General features: G+C 55.9%; 1 protein-coding gene across 1 annotated transcript in view; it reads right to left on the reverse strand.

The window, feature by feature from the left end:
• Positions 1-15,056, reverse strand: part of LRP1 (LDL receptor related protein 1) — a 179,908-nt gene that overhangs the window by 119,647 nt on the left and 45,205 nt on the right. The window contains exon 3 of the mRNA XM_065419313.1: positions 2,672-2,809. Coding sequence (XP_065275385.1) covers positions 2,672-2,809 — 138 coding nt within the window. The remainder of the gene's footprint in view (positions 1-2,671; positions 2,810-15,056) is intronic.

The following is a 15,056-nucleotide window of genomic DNA, read 5'->3' on the forward strand; positions in this document are numbered from 1 at the left end:
CGCGCCTAGTCTGGCCACAGTTATACCAGGCTAAAGGTGCTTTCTATTGAAACAGCTCATTTCCCCTTTATCCCGGTTTAACAGCAGCCGGCCTAGCATGTGTCACCACTTTACCTAGACCCGGACAGTTCTAGCAGACCTACATTCCAGAGCGGACAAAGTTGCAGGAGCAGTGTGGACGCAATCCATTTCTGATCCATCTACCACAGTGCAAGGGCCAGCAAAGGAAAGCCACGCCAGCACCGTTTACCCTCTTTGGCACAGCATATGCCTAACGTTCACATTTTGCTTTTGCCCGGGGAGGTCACGGCCCAGGCTACGGTCCCCAGGCCAGTTGGCTGTCGAACACACAGCGGGAGGAGCGCCCTTTCCCCTGGCAAAAACGGTAAAGATTTGCTCACAATCCCGCTCTAAATCCTCTGTGTTATGCGTATGCAAGTTTAATAAGCCGGGTGGGCCAGCTGACTCGTTCACATGGTCTATCGGCTTTGCAGGGCGTTTGGCAGGCCTGCATGTCCATTTCAGAGCCTTCTCTCTCGGCTCAAGTGCCACATGCACCAAAGAAAACCCCAACAATATTAGGGTTTTAATTTATTTTTTTTTTAAAGGACGCTGTTCCGGTGGAAACAGTGCCGCTACAATTCCAGCCCTTGGGGATTTTTAAAAGAACAGTCAAGGTTTGTGGCTCCCGCTTCTCTGCTACCAGGAACAGCCTGTTCGAAGGTTGCAGCTGGGATCTCTGCTTCTTTACTAGCCAATATTTCTTCCCTCCCTCCGCTGAGTTTGCCCCTCCCTTGGTCTGTTATCATAGGGTTGCTTGTGCACTGGGAACTGCCTGCAGGCTGGCGTGCCAGCGTTAGGTTAGAGAAGAGTGTGTAGGGCTGCTAGTGATTTTCCCAAAGTGACCGTGGGGTTTAGGAGCACGTGGGAATCATGCCTCTAAATCCCCTAGACAAAAGCCTTGGCCCCTTAGCTTGTCGTCTCAGGCCCAGGGAAAGGAGAATTATCATCAGAGTGGAGATCAGGGCATCCGTTCAAGGCAGTGAGGTGTGCTGGTTAAGGTCCGAGTCCTAGTCCCAGCTCTGCCACTGATCAGCCATGGGACCTTAGGCAAGCCCCATCGACTCACTGGGCCTCAGTTTCCCCTTTCATCCAAGGAGGAGCGATTCTCTCCACTGTGGGAATTACTGGGTGCAATTCCGCCTCTTGCATGGGGCAGGCCAGACTCCAGCGGCAGAGAGGAAGGGTGGCCCAATGGTTAGTGAGCTAGTCAGGAGACAAGGCCTCAGCTCTGCCACAATCTCCCCGTGGGACCGCAGGTACGTCACTTCGCCCTTCTACGCCTCAGTTTCTCCATCTGTCGAATGGGGGTAACAATCCTGGCGTGCCTCAGGGCTGGGCGAGGATAACCACGCTAGAGAGGGTGAGGGGCTTGGGAGTGCCTAAGAGACGCAGACTAGCTGACTGCAGTGGGTCCCGCAGGGCCACCACTGAGAACCGGAGAGGAAAACTTGGCTTTTTAGTATCCTCCTCGGAGAGTTCCTGCAAGTGCCGAGTGCTCCCAGCGCCTGCTCGGCTGCGTGCCCGGCTGCAGTAGGTGTAACCCAATGTCAGACAGAATTAACCCTCCCCACCTCACGGATCCAGCCGCTGATTAGCCCTCTCGCCCGCCCCAGACTTGTTGAGACACTGTACAGGTGCGTGGGTGGTTTTATAAAAGGAATCTATACAAATAGCTGGGAGGACACATTCGGGCCAGGGATCTGGTGCAGGGAGCCGGGAGGAGATGCTTATGCAAAGGGGAATGTTCCCGGGTGCCTGAACAGGTGGTTCATAAAGGCAACAGGGACACGGTGGAGAGAGCTGGGATTCCAGAGCCTTGGGCTCTATGCCCACCTCTGCCCCTGACCTGCTGGGAGACTTTGCACAAGTCACCTCCCTGCTCTGTGCCTCAGTTTCCCCCTCTGGAGACTGGGAATAACGAGCTTGAACTCCCTGGGAAAGTGCTAGGTAAGAGCTAGGCATCCTCCGTATAAGCAGCAGGGACTCTGTACTTGTATCTTCGGTACTTAGCTGGCACATCTGAGCACCTCACAACGTCTAACGTATTCAGCCTCCCACACCCCCGCGGGGCAGGGCTGTTGTCCCCACGGTTCTGAGGGACAGAGACTGAGTGACTTGACCAAGAACGCACAAGGAGTCGGTAGCAGAGATTGAACCCTGGTCTGCCAAGGGCCAGGCCAGGCTAGGTTTTTCCCAACAGGAGGTAGCAAGACCCCCGGCTAAGGAGGAAATCAGTATCTAAACTAAACCCAAAATCCCTGCGCCTCCTTCCGCTCAGCAGAGAGCGCAGCTATTTAACAGCCTGACGGGACAGGAACAATCGGCATTTTTCCTGCAGGAGGGAACCTTCAAGTCTTCTAACCCACAGCCCCCAGGACTTGTTGACAGTGGTGGGTCAGGGGTCGCACTGAGGTACCTCCACCAGTGCATCGCTCTTGTGCGAACACGCCGCACGCGGGGGCAAATCACTTTCAACCGGGGCCACGGCCCGTGGCTTGGGGTCGGCGCTGGCGCAGCCGTATTAGTGCAAACAGCCGGTGTGGAATTTCCCCCCACCCCCGACAGTGGAGGTGGGGGCTGCCCCGGGGACCCGCCGGCGCTCCCCTACCCCGGCAGTGCGACCCCTCGTCCGAGCCGTCGAAGCAGTCCTGTAGGCCGTTGCACAGCTTGCTCATGGGTATGCACAGCTCCGTGCCCAGGCAGTTATGTTCATTGGGTTGGCACCGCGACACCTTGCTCTGCGGACCTGGAAGAGAGCAGAACACAAGAGAGATTCAGCCGAGAGGGGAAGGGAATCGCTCCTCAGCTTCACCGCAACGCCCAGGAGCTGCAGCGAGGACCAGGGGCTGCAGCTGGGCCCAGCCCATGAAAGCAACGAGAACCCAGCCCGACAGCTCCCCGAGCAAGGGGCCGGATCCCTCCCCTCCTCCCAGCGCCCTGCCACTCCCCCCAGTGCAAAAGGCCCTGCTCGCATTTCACACCCGCTGGGCTCTGATGCAAACACCTGCAGGCGGCACAAAGCCACAGACAACAGGAGCCGAGGGAGAACCCTGCCATTTGCAAGATAGGCCTGGGGGATGTCTACGCTGCAGGTTTACTGCGTGTTCTTACCCCTCCACACACCAAACTCTCCCATGCGTGTAGAACCCGTGCTCACATGCATGACTGAGGCGTGGGGCAAGGAGACCAAACTGCACTCGTTTCCAATGAGACTTCAGTGCTACTGTCACGTGGCTGCTTTTGAAAATCGGCCCCCCGTGAGTCTGTCTACACTGCACACAACCCCGGGCTCCGACTTGAGCCCAAAGCCCCCTTCCATCTACACCCAAATCTCTCTGGCTTGGGCCCGCGAGTCCCCTGGGCCCAGGCTCCAGGACTGGCCAGGCGGAGGGGCCAAGCCCCTTGTTTTGCAGTGTGGACGCAGCTTGGGCCCAGGTCCTGAGAGTCTCCCAATGCTATCCCACAATCCCACGGGCCAGCGCTCCTTGGGGGGACCCGTAGCTGGGGTCTCCCGTCCAAAGCGCTGCCCCAACCCCACCCAGCTTCACTGCCGAGATCCAACAGATACACCACATCAGGCAGCCTGGCTCAAACTCCCAGGGGACGGGGTGCAGGTAACGCAGCCACACAGGGTGGGTCCCACCTGGGCTCCTCCGCGCAGGGACGCGCTGAGAGGGGCCGGACTTGCAAGGACCCAGGGCAAAGGGAGAGACCAGATTAACGGCAGTGGAGGGGGCCAGTGCCCTGGCTGCAGCTTCGGCCTCCAGCATCTCCCTACCCCTGCCGGCATCTGTATAGATATTTCACCCCGGTAAGGAAACACAAGCCACTGATCACACAGCACTTTACTGACCGGCTCGTCAGACACAGCAAACTTCACCCCCTCCTTCCCACGCCACACTCCCTGGGCCAGCGTCACCCAGCCTCCCGCAGCCGACAGGGCCTGTCAGCCGGCTCCTTCCTAGAGCCCGGGACACACGTCTCGAAGCTGCCCGGGGCAGGCCAGAACGGGCACATCCACAGGGTTCCAGACGTGCCCACTCCCCCCCCGAACGGGGACCGGACAGGAAAGGGAGCCTGCCTCACGAGAAAGGGAACCCAAGGGGCCAGGAAGCGCCCAGCGATGGGTGCCTTGTGGGGTTCCCTGGCTGGGGCAGCCACTCCAGGGCTGGATCGCCCCCTCGCATGAACCACCCTCAAATAGTCTGTGCCGAGCGCTCAGCACTTCTGGGGGCGGGAGGAGCTGTTTCTAGGTCCCTCTCTAGCCAGAAGTTATATTTTTCCTCCCTGCTGGTCGCAGCACCCAGGGGAAAATGCCCCTCTGAAGGAGCTGGGATGGCACATCTTATTTTTAGCCTCATCTTGGCATCAGAAGATGGGCAGAGCAGAGAGAATCTTTAACGAATAGCTCATAAAACCACTTCCTCATCAGCCCAAGGACTGAACCACCTTCATTCCAGCAGCGTCGCATGGGCTGTGATTAGCACTGCATCCTACCTTAGGGACTGCCCCGCCAGCACAGGACACAGCCCCCGGGAGAGACGGGGACGGATCATTATTCCCATGAGGAAAGAGAGAGACGTGCCCAAGGTCACCCCGGGAGAGCAAAGAATTGAAGGCAGGTCTCCAGTTCCCCTAAGCAGTTGTGCTGTGCCCTCTCTCTTTCCCCGCAACAGCAACAGCCTCCCACGCACTGCACCGCCATCGCCGCTCCGCTTGAGGGTGGAATCCTGCACCAGGAGGAAGAGAATCCAGCGCCTGCAGCGGTCTGGGCTCAGCGGGGCACCCGGGCTCACGAACAAAGCCAGCGAGTAGGGCTGACGGCACAGGGAGGCGACCCACCCAGTCAGACGGTGCCATTTTGACCGCCATTTTGCAGAGCAGCGTAAACGCAACCGGGTGCTTTACAACCACAGAGGCGGTCCCCGCCCCAGCCGGAGGGGGGACGCGGGAGAACAGCTCAAGCACAGAATAGGGACGGCCGTCGCTGCAGGAAGTCATGGAGATGCGTCGTGGGAAGAAGGTGCGACGTAGCAGGGAGGGGAAAGGGGACGTGACGTCCCTGTGGAGTGGGACATGCAGGAACTGGAGTTTCCCCGCATTGAAGCACGCTTTCTCCTTCGCTGCAGATGCACTCGCTAGCTGAGGGTGCATCCGAAAGTCGTCCGCTTGAGCTGACGGGCTAGCGACTTCGGCCAGGGCAAGGCCTCTGCCAGCCCCACTCCCTGGGGGAACAGGGTCTGTCCAGGCCAAAGCTCATTCCAGGCACCCAGTTAGCAGCAGCGAATGGTGCAGGGAACTCGGGAGAAGGGGCGTTGATTCGATTTTCATTTTGTTTTGCTGAGAAGAGCAGAGCCTCGGGGTGGAGCGGGCACTAGGGGAGACGGGGGTAGGAGACGCACAGACACGCACTCCTCTTCTCACAGAGCCGGCCTCCCGCCTGTATTTTTCCTACCCCTGAACGAGACCTGTTCAGCAGAGGTCCTAGACAGAGGCCTTCGCGCATCTCCCTGCCCTCCAGCCTCACTCGCACCGGCTAGGAAACAGCCAATTATCACTTGGCGACTCGACAGGGAAGTTCGGACCCAGCGTGCCAAGCTCCCAGCTAACAGCAAAACCGAGAAACCATCAGAAAAGCTCAGGCTGTGACACACGGAGCCCCACTTCTCTGCCTCATGCCACAGAGGCAGGAGAACATTTCAATGCCACGAGGAAACCAGGCCGATGGAGCCAGGCAGGAACACGCAGCCCCAACAGCTCTTTGCAAGAATACCCTGGCTTCTACGGGGGGCCACATTTATTCCTGTTTGTTCTGGTTGCAGTGACTTTAAAAGGCCGCCCATTAGGAATGATTGGGTTTATCCAGCCCCTCCGGTTTCTATTTGGCCTAGTGGGTTAGAACAGGGAGGGGCTGGGAGCTAGGACCCCCTAGCTCTGAAAGGGGAGAGGGATCTTGTGATTAGAGCAGGGAACGGGGACCCAGGACTCCTGGGTTCTGTCCCAAACTCTGCCACTGTTTGTCTCTCTCTCTCCGGCTCCTTTCCCTTCTGGAGGAACGCGGTTTGGTTTAGAACCACGCAACTCACTAGGTTAAGAGCCTTCTTAACAGCTACTACACAATAGCTTTTGTCTCTAAAGAGAGCTCTATCTAAATAAACCCACTCTCCTAGGCTTAGAATAATTGCAAATTAAGGGTTAATTAGCCGAGTTTCCAAACAGGTCAAGGGAAGGCACCCAAAGGAAGCACACAGTCCATCAGTCAAAACCAGATCTCCCTGCCCATTATCCCTGTGGAAAGAGCAGATCAACTACTTATCACAAATGGGGCAGGATTAATTTACAAGCCACTTTGTTTCCCTTCAACCGCCTTTGCTCGTTAATAAATGAGCCAATTTATTACATGTGACAAGCTTGTGGTACACCCCAAAGGGCTGAATTAGACATGAATTTTTAACCTCAAAAAACCACTTGAAAAGCAGCAATTCTTCCCCCCACAAATGCAGCCTGTAATTGATCTGGCACCGGCCCAAAGACACATAAAAATGGGAAAAAGCTACAAGTGAAGAGATAAGAGAGCACGGAGTGAGGACTGGGGACTTCACAAGCTACATGGCTGGAGTGTCGGGGACGGGAAGGCACATTCAAATAAAACCCACTTGGGCGACTAGGTTAAAGCCCCAACCCCAATTCTTATGATTTAGCATTCGGAGTGCGGCCCCGGGCCTGGGTCAGGCCGCCACTGTGCTAGGAGCTGTACAAACACAACAAAAATAGGCAGCCCGAGCACCCAGGAGCTCACAGCCGAAGGCCTGGCCTGCACACAGGTTTCATGTGACGGGGGTGCATTTTCACCCCGTACAACGCCTAACGGAGATGCACTTAGACTGGTCTAACAATGCTTTATCCTGGTCTAGCTCCCCTTCCCTCCCTACAGTTAGTGATACCAATATAAACACTTTTATATTGGTATATCTGTGTCCACACAGGGCCGGGCCGCCTCGGACCCATCGGGAATGTGGGGAGGAAATGCTCCTGCCCTCCAGAACCCGCACGGCAGCCGCCGCCCGTGAACGTCGCCGGTTAGAGTCCAGGGGGAGGATGAGCTTCGCTTGGGGATGGCGCACTGAGCTGGGACTCCGCAGCCCTGGGGTTGATCCGTGGCTCTGCTGTGTGGCCCTGGGGAAGTCACTTCCCTGCTGTGTGCCTCAATTTCCCTTCCCCTCTATGTGCCTCAGTTTCCCTTCCCCTCTCTTCGTCAGTCTGGCCTAGCTGCGAGCTCTTCCAGGTAGGGATTGTCTCTCATGACGTGTCTGTGCAGCCTCTAACACAACAGGGGGGACCCTGATCAGAGAGGGGGCCTCCAGAGGCTAGATAATACACAATAACGTGGAGGGAGGGGGGCACATTCTGCTTCCAGGCCCAAGCAACTGTGCGGGGGGGGAGAGAGATGCGGAACCCAGGGCAAGTTTGTCAAAGGGGAGGAATCTCGGGAAAATCCACTCCAGGATCTCGCATACGCCTCTAGTTAATTTCAACGAACCTCCCCTGTCTCCTGCCTCTCTGAGCTGCCAGGAGCATGCTGCAAAGCAGTGAGGAGAAAGGAACCGTCTGGGGGCGCCGCTACGAACAATTCAGGGTGCAGCCTCGGGCCAATCCAAAGCAGACAGACACCGCGACTTTGCCCCTACATAGCACCTACCGCTCGAAAAAGCCGTAAGAAACTGTAAGGAAAAGACTCCGCATCCAGGGATACCTCGATCGGTAACATCCCTACAGCAGCTGGGGGAAAGGAGCCCCGGGCGTCCACGGCTACCAGTGAGCAGGGATTAGAACCCAGGAGTCCGGAATCGCCATTCCTCACCCCCTGCCCCTGGCCGTACCCACCAGACAGCGGGTCAGTTTCCTCGGCTGGTACGCACTGGCATAGATCCGCCGCGTCCCGGGGCGCCACCCGTTTTATACCAGCTGAAGACCTGGTCCCATCTCCTCTCCGAACGACTCCAAACCGGCGGCCGAGGACTTTCATTGTGACGCGCCAGGGACGCCCAGGAGCGCACTTAGCATCAGTACATTGGAGACGCAAGCGAGCAGAGAGCCAAGATCTTCCATTTTTGGCTGCTTGCCTGAAGATGCCTTAAAGGCGGCTGAAATTCAGAGGGCACTTTCTGAAAACCAGCCCCTCTGACAGATTCACATTGATCATTCACTGCCCCACAGCGCGGGGGTGGAGACAAACGCATCTCTCCCGACAGGAACTGTCACCATGCAGACACCAGGGCCCCCACGGCTGCAGAACAGATAAAAGCAGAGCACTCCGCATGCACCAGACCCATTTGACAGATGTGTCGGCAGCTAAGTGGGGCTGTGGCATCAACAGGGAAAACCTTCCACACCGTGCTGCAGTGTCTCAGGCCGGCCGGGAGTCCCTTAGTCCCTTTTATTACCATTGTGTCTCATTAACACATTCCTTTTTGTTATCTGTATTAACAACGCTCTTATCAGTAGCTCTCACAGCGCTTTACAGAGGAGGCTTTACAGAGGAGGCCGGTAGTCTTATCCTCAGAGCTACGGACACTGAGGCACGGGGAAGTGACTTGCCCGGGGGCGAAGTCAGGAATCGAACCCAGCTCCCCCAGAGCCAGTCCAGTGTTCTACCCACTAAGCCACACTGCCCCTGCAGCAAGCCTTGGGTAAAATGTTCAAAAGCACCCAAAAGTGACGTAGGGGACTTAGGAGCTTTTGAAAATCTGACCCCTCCCCTACACAGAAGAGTTGCCCCTGTTTAACTTAAACCAATTAAACCAGTACAATCTCCCATGTACAAACTCAAAGGGGACTCAAAGGGGACCACTCCCATGCTTAGAGTTAAGCTCCCCGGGAATACTTAACAGATTTCCCAGCTCTCCGTTAACAGACAGTATTTCACCAGCCCTTGCCGCCCTAGGAGTCTGATTCTGCAATGCAAATGGTGCTGTGTCACTCCCTGAGGCTGCATGCAGAAGCCGCCCTTGCAAGCCCAGGTTTTAAAACAAATCACTCTCCTTGCCAGCAAGATAAGGAGGATGCGAGTCAGCTGAAGCCTCCGGTGCCAGACTGGCGTGAGAAAAGCCCCTCTGACAACCCCAAAAGATAGGGGCTTCTCAGCCCCTTGCACGTGTTGACAGCTGAGCCGCTGCTCATGCTCGCTCCGTCCGGAGCAGATGTAAAGCAAGCAGGAATCCCTATTAATAGCCCCAGGTGCGCGCAAGCGAGGCTGGACCGGGAGCAGGTTGACAAGAGGCTGCAGGGCAAAAGCCGCAGCCGCTGTACACGCAAGGCAGCTAACAAGTGCAACCGGCCGACAGAGCTCCCAGCTGAGCAAAGCCAGGCCAGGTCCTCAGCTGGGGTAACCCAGCCAGTGAAGCCACTTGGGATTTGCACCAGTTTACTTAGGTACGTGGTGCGCACGCACGCACTCACACACGCACACACCCCACAGCTGCTCTCTCTCACTAAGCGTTTGTAAAACACCGACCACCATAGGACCCTGATTTCAATTGGGGCCCACTCAGGGAGGTCTTCTCTGCAGGGTTAGCTCAGGGTATAACCTGATTTTTGCCCCGTCCACATACACACACATCTCTAGCCTACGTGGTGCTGTCAGCTCCAGCTGGCGGGTGGGTCAATTGCTACTGATGCAGGAGTGATGCAGCGAGGATGGGACCAGTTTGAGTTACAACTCACCCACGGCCAGCGCTAATCCCATCGCTCTGCGTGTAGCCAGCCTGCTGCTTTGCAGTGTGATCCTGCTTAGGGTGTGTCTTCGCTGGAGGGGTGGATCTGTTCTTAACCCACGGTAGCTAACTTGGGGTAAAACAGCGATGAAGACACGGCAACTCGGGTTTTAACTTGGGTTAGCAACTGCAGTCCAACCCAGGCTCCTCAGTGGGCGTGAACTCAACCTCCTCTCACCCAAGTCACCCAATAGCTTCCCTGCTATTTTAACCCAAGTTGAGAAGACCCCTTTTTCTTTGCTGCAGTGAAGACACGCCAGCGCGAGCGAGAGCAGAGCTAGTGGTGTAACTTGAGGGCAGCACCTCGACCCCCCCACCCCGGTGGCGATGTCCATGAGATGCTCCCACGACACACATCACAGAGAGCGGAGACGCAAGGGGTTTTCAAGCGCCAGGGAAGGGCCTTTCCCTGTTCCCCCTGACACTCGGGTTGTTTTATTTATTTATGTTGTGATTTAAAGGTCTCCTGCTTATCTTCAGTCAGCTCGTAAAATAAACTGAACGGAGCCCAAGCCCGGCAAGCTCAAGCGGCAACTGCGACAAGAGGAATTCAGCAAATCACCTTAAAAAAAAAAGGACCAATTTTTTGTACATACCCTTATTCTGCCCTCTTGGGGGTATGTCTATACACATAGGCACCAACGCTGGGGTGCTCCGGGGCTGGAGCACCCAAGGGGAAAAAATGGTGGGTGGAGCCTCCCCCAATCATCTCCCGCCCGCCGGCGGCCCCGCAGATCAGTGCCTCCCCCCACTCCCCCCGCCCGCCGCAAACAGCTGTTTTGCGGCGTGCTGGGGTGGGGGGGGGGGGCAGGGACTCAGGGCGCTATGGGGAGGGGGCGGAACTAGGCGGGAAGAGGTGGGCGGGGTGGGGCCTTGGGGGAAGGGGGCGGGGCCTTGGGGAAAGGGGGCGGGGCCTGGGGTCGAGCACCCTCCGGCAGTTTGAAAAGTTGGCACCTGTGTCTACACACACAGCGCTGCAGCTGTGCTGATCCAGCTGCGTCACGCCAGCGCATCTGGTGAAGATGCTCTATGCCGACAGGAGAAAGCTCTCCCGTTGGCCTAACAAACCACCTCCGCGAGCAGCCGAAGCTTTGGAGAGAAGCTCCCGCACCAACACTGGGCTGTGCACATGGACACTTACCTCAGCGTAACTTATCTCGCTGGTGGGGATGGGAATATTCGCACCCCGAGTGACCTACGTTTTGCTGACTTAGCTTCTGTCTACACTGCAGCCTAAGTCTTCTCTGGTGGAGGGACGTGGGGGGGGAATTAGCTCATGTTTGCACAACCTTTTGAAGACGTAAACAGCTGCGTAAGTGCCAAATATTTCCAGTTTGCTACCGGGAGTCACATTTTTACCTTGATCGCTGTGGGAATGTTAGGACAAGCTAGCTCAGGGTTCATGATACCGACAAATCACATGCTACTCAATAGTATGACACAACCTACAAGTCTCAACCGAGATCCGGGCCCCACTGTGGCAGGTGCTGTACAGTGGTTTGCTGTCAAATGGGGAGACGCATGTAGTGCGGTCCCACGGGGTGTGCCCTGGATCCAGTACCAGTCAATATTTTCACTGATGACTTGGACAATGCATGTAAAATTTGTGGATGACACCAAGCTAGAAGGGGTTGCGAGCATGTCAGAGGACAGGATTAGAACTCAAAAGGACCTTGACAATTTGGAGACTTGGTCTGAAATCAACACGATGAAATGTAATAAAGACAAGTGGAAAATCAAACGCACAAATACGAAGTGGGGAATAACTGGCTGGGCAGTCGTACTGCTGAAAATGTTCTGAGGTTCCAGTGGATCACAAATTGAACACTAGCCAACAATGTGATGCACTTGTGGGAAAAGGACAATACTAACAGGAGGGCCGTATGTAAGACTCGGGAGGTAACTGTCCCGCTCTACCAGGCACTGGTGAGGCCCCAGCTGGAGTCCCGCGTCCGGCGTTGGGCACTGCGCTTTAAGAAAGACGTGGACAAATTGGAGAGAGTCCAGAGAAAAACAACAAAAATGATAAAGGTTGAGAAAACCGGACCTGTGAGAAAAGGTTAAAATAACTGGGCAGTCTAGACTTGACAAAAGACGACTCGGGGGCTGACGTCACAACTGTCTTCACCTACGTTAAGGACTCAAGTGTTCTCCATGTCCACTGAAGGCAGGACAAGAAGCAATGGGCTTCTACTGCAGCAGGGCAGCTCCAGGTTAGATATTAGGAAAACTCTCTAACTCTCGGGGGAGTTAAGCTCTGGAAGCGGAGTCCAGTGGTCCCCGTCATTGGAGGCTTTTGGTTGGACGAAGCCCGGTCAGGGATGGTCTAGGTGACCTGTCCCTGCCTCAGTGCAGGGGGTTGCACTGGCCCGACACTGTCTGATTCCACAATAGTCAAAACAGCAAGAAAGAGAAAAGGGAGCGGGAAACGGAGGAACACAGAGACAGGAAGAAACTTCCCCAAGTTCAGTGCCCGAGCTGGGAACTGGACTTGGGTGTCGTGAGTTCCACTCCAGCGCTCTACCCGCTAGACTGCCCTGCCCCGGGATTATTTATACCTCCTGTTTGTCAGACAGGCAGCTGAGAGACAGCGAGAGATGCAGGCTGGAATTTTCATTTATTTCCTGGCTTTGCCCAAGGTGATCCTGTGAGTCAGGGGCAGACTGGGAACAGAACCCCAGTCTTCCGCATCCCAGCCCACACAGCAACCCGCCCCTGTTCCACACAGCCAGTCCTATCCCTATACCCACTCTGTCTGTCGAAAACGCCTTGCCCAAGATTTAAGGGCAGTTTATTCTTGGCTCTTTGTAATTCTGAGGAAAAATCAGATCTTGCTCATCCTAGAAGAAAAAGAAGAAGGAAGCCACCGAAGATCTGGTTCCTGTTCTTTGCGCCTCCCCGAGAAGTCACCCAGCTCTCCCACCAATTGCACAAAATCTAACCAGTCCTGGGAAGAAACACACCTGCTGCTTCTCAGTCAAGCAAATATATCCAAGGGATTCTTGCTAAGCGCAGAGAACACGTCTCCGGAGGGTCCCTGCCGACGCCGCTCCATGGCCGGTGTATTCATTCTGCAACAGCTCTGCTCCCCGCCCCCAGCGTGGGGGGCAGGTCAGGGACGTTGCTGGAGCACACTGCAGCATGGGTATTCTCAGCCCCCCCTGACCCTGGGAAACAGTGTGTGACCTGTTAGAGCAGCCTCAGGGCTGCACTCACTTACATGGGAGGCTGAGCGGAATGCGGGGGAGCACAGAGATGGCTGAAAGCCCCTCCCCACGTGCAGGAATGAGAGAGCTGAGATACGGGGTTGCGAGCTGTCCGGTCGGAGGTGTACCACGGGAGAGCAGCCAGTACTGCTGCTAATGTCCTGCCCCTTTGCCTGCCCTCAGGCGAGGGAGTTATGGAGGGGGGAGTAGATATCATCTGTGCTCAGCCAAGCTTCTCCAAGTGGGAGCAGAGCTCTGAGGTGTCCAAAGGGGCGGGCTGGCCATATCCAAGGGGGCTGCTGGGAAAGGAGGGGTTGAGGCAGGTTCCCCCAGCGATGCAACAGGACAGAGCCAGGAGGGGTAACCGGCAGCCCGACCCCACGGGCCGCATATCTGGCACAAGTGGAAGAAAGCTGCAGTGCAGAGCTAGGGTCCGGGCTGGCTCTGGCGAGAGAGAGGTCACAGAACAGCACGGCCAGTATCAACCTCTTCGCTCATCTAGTGCCGCTCGGCGCCACTTCGGGCCGTGACTGCATCCCCCCCCGATGAGCGGGCTCTGTACCCAGCCCTGAGCTACGCCCCCCCACCAAGGAACCCACCCACTAGCCTTACCGCACCACGACTGCCACAGGAAGTGGTTGTGAGCAACAACCCAGCGCAGTGGTTGCGGTGAGCACGGGCCCAGAGGTGTCGCTCAGGACAGGACGTAAATCGGCTCCCGGCCTCTTGTTGATCCCCTGCCACTCTCTCTTTTTCGCACGTGTAGGTGTGTTTATGAACATGCGCACACTCACAATTCTAGTTCAGGCAACTGACCCAGAAGTTATAGGTCAGGGAAGGAATGAAACTCTCTGGCCTGGGTTATACAGGAGATCATAAAGATCCCTCCTTCCCTTAAAACCTATTCATTTCACCACCTCCCCAGACTTTCTGGCCTGTTCGGCTGCTGGGGCAGAAAGGCTGGCTCTCTCACCCCAGAGGTGGCTGCATCTCGGAGGCGTCTGTCCAACCCTTGCAGATCCTACAGGACGGAAAAGGGTCTCTCAAAAAAGAAAAATCACCAAGGGTTATTTTAGCCCGCTGGGGCGCTCGTGGGTGCGTGGCAGGCTATGGATTTCTCAAGTTTATCCTTGTGGGAGGGCAAACGCCGGGTGGCCTGATCCCAAGGCTGGCAAACGAAGGTTCAGGAGAAAGGTGGAGAAAGTTAGTTTCAGGGAGCGCTAGAGGTTATGCTGCATCTGTCTGGATGGATAAAAAGAGCCCGGTTAAAGGAGCACAAACAGGGCATGCGGAACGTCTACCAGGACAGATGTGTTCCAGCAGCAAGAGCCTCCAAGTTTAGCACAGGAATTTTCCAGGGCTGCCGACTGTTTTGAGCCAGACAGCCCGTCCCAGCCTTTTCGTCTTTTCTCCCTCCCATCAGGAGGTGGTTGCGTCACTTTGCCTTAATAAATAACCTGAGTCAAAAGGCCACTTCGGAAAGACCTTTATTTCAGATGGTGCAGCCAGGAACCGATTTCAGTGCTGGAGGCTAGGAGGATGAAAGGAGCCCAAAGGGCATTGGACATCTGAACCCGAAGTCAAAAGGATTTAGGCACCTAACACCCCACCCCACACTTCAAGCTACTTTGAAAAGCCCACCCAGAGTCCTTACAAATTCACAGAGACTTTACTGGCATGGCAAGTTACACACACATTTGCCAGAGTGTCAGAGGGAAAAGACAGACCAGCCCCGTGGGGTGTATGACTCCTCAAGATGAGGCCACCCACTGTGTTTGTGGTTTGATCCCCTTTGTCACTGAAGGTCTATTCCTAACACAGTAAAGCCTGGCTCTCAGCTAGAGCTCTCCAGTGGTAGATCTCAAAGCACTTTATCAATGAGGTACCCATTTTACAGACAGGGAAACCGAGGCAGAGGGTGAGGAAGTGACTTGCCTAAGGTCTCCCAGCAGGCCGGTGACAGACCCAGGAACAGAACCCAAGTCTGCTGAATCCCAGGCCAGCGTGCTATCCA

Source organism: Emys orbicularis, chromosome 19 (assembly GCF_028017835.1).
Source record: "Emys orbicularis isolate rEmyOrb1 chromosome 19, rEmyOrb1.hap1, whole genome shotgun sequence".
Classification (NCBI taxonomy): Eukaryota; Metazoa; Chordata; order Testudines; family Emydidae; genus Emys; species Emys orbicularis.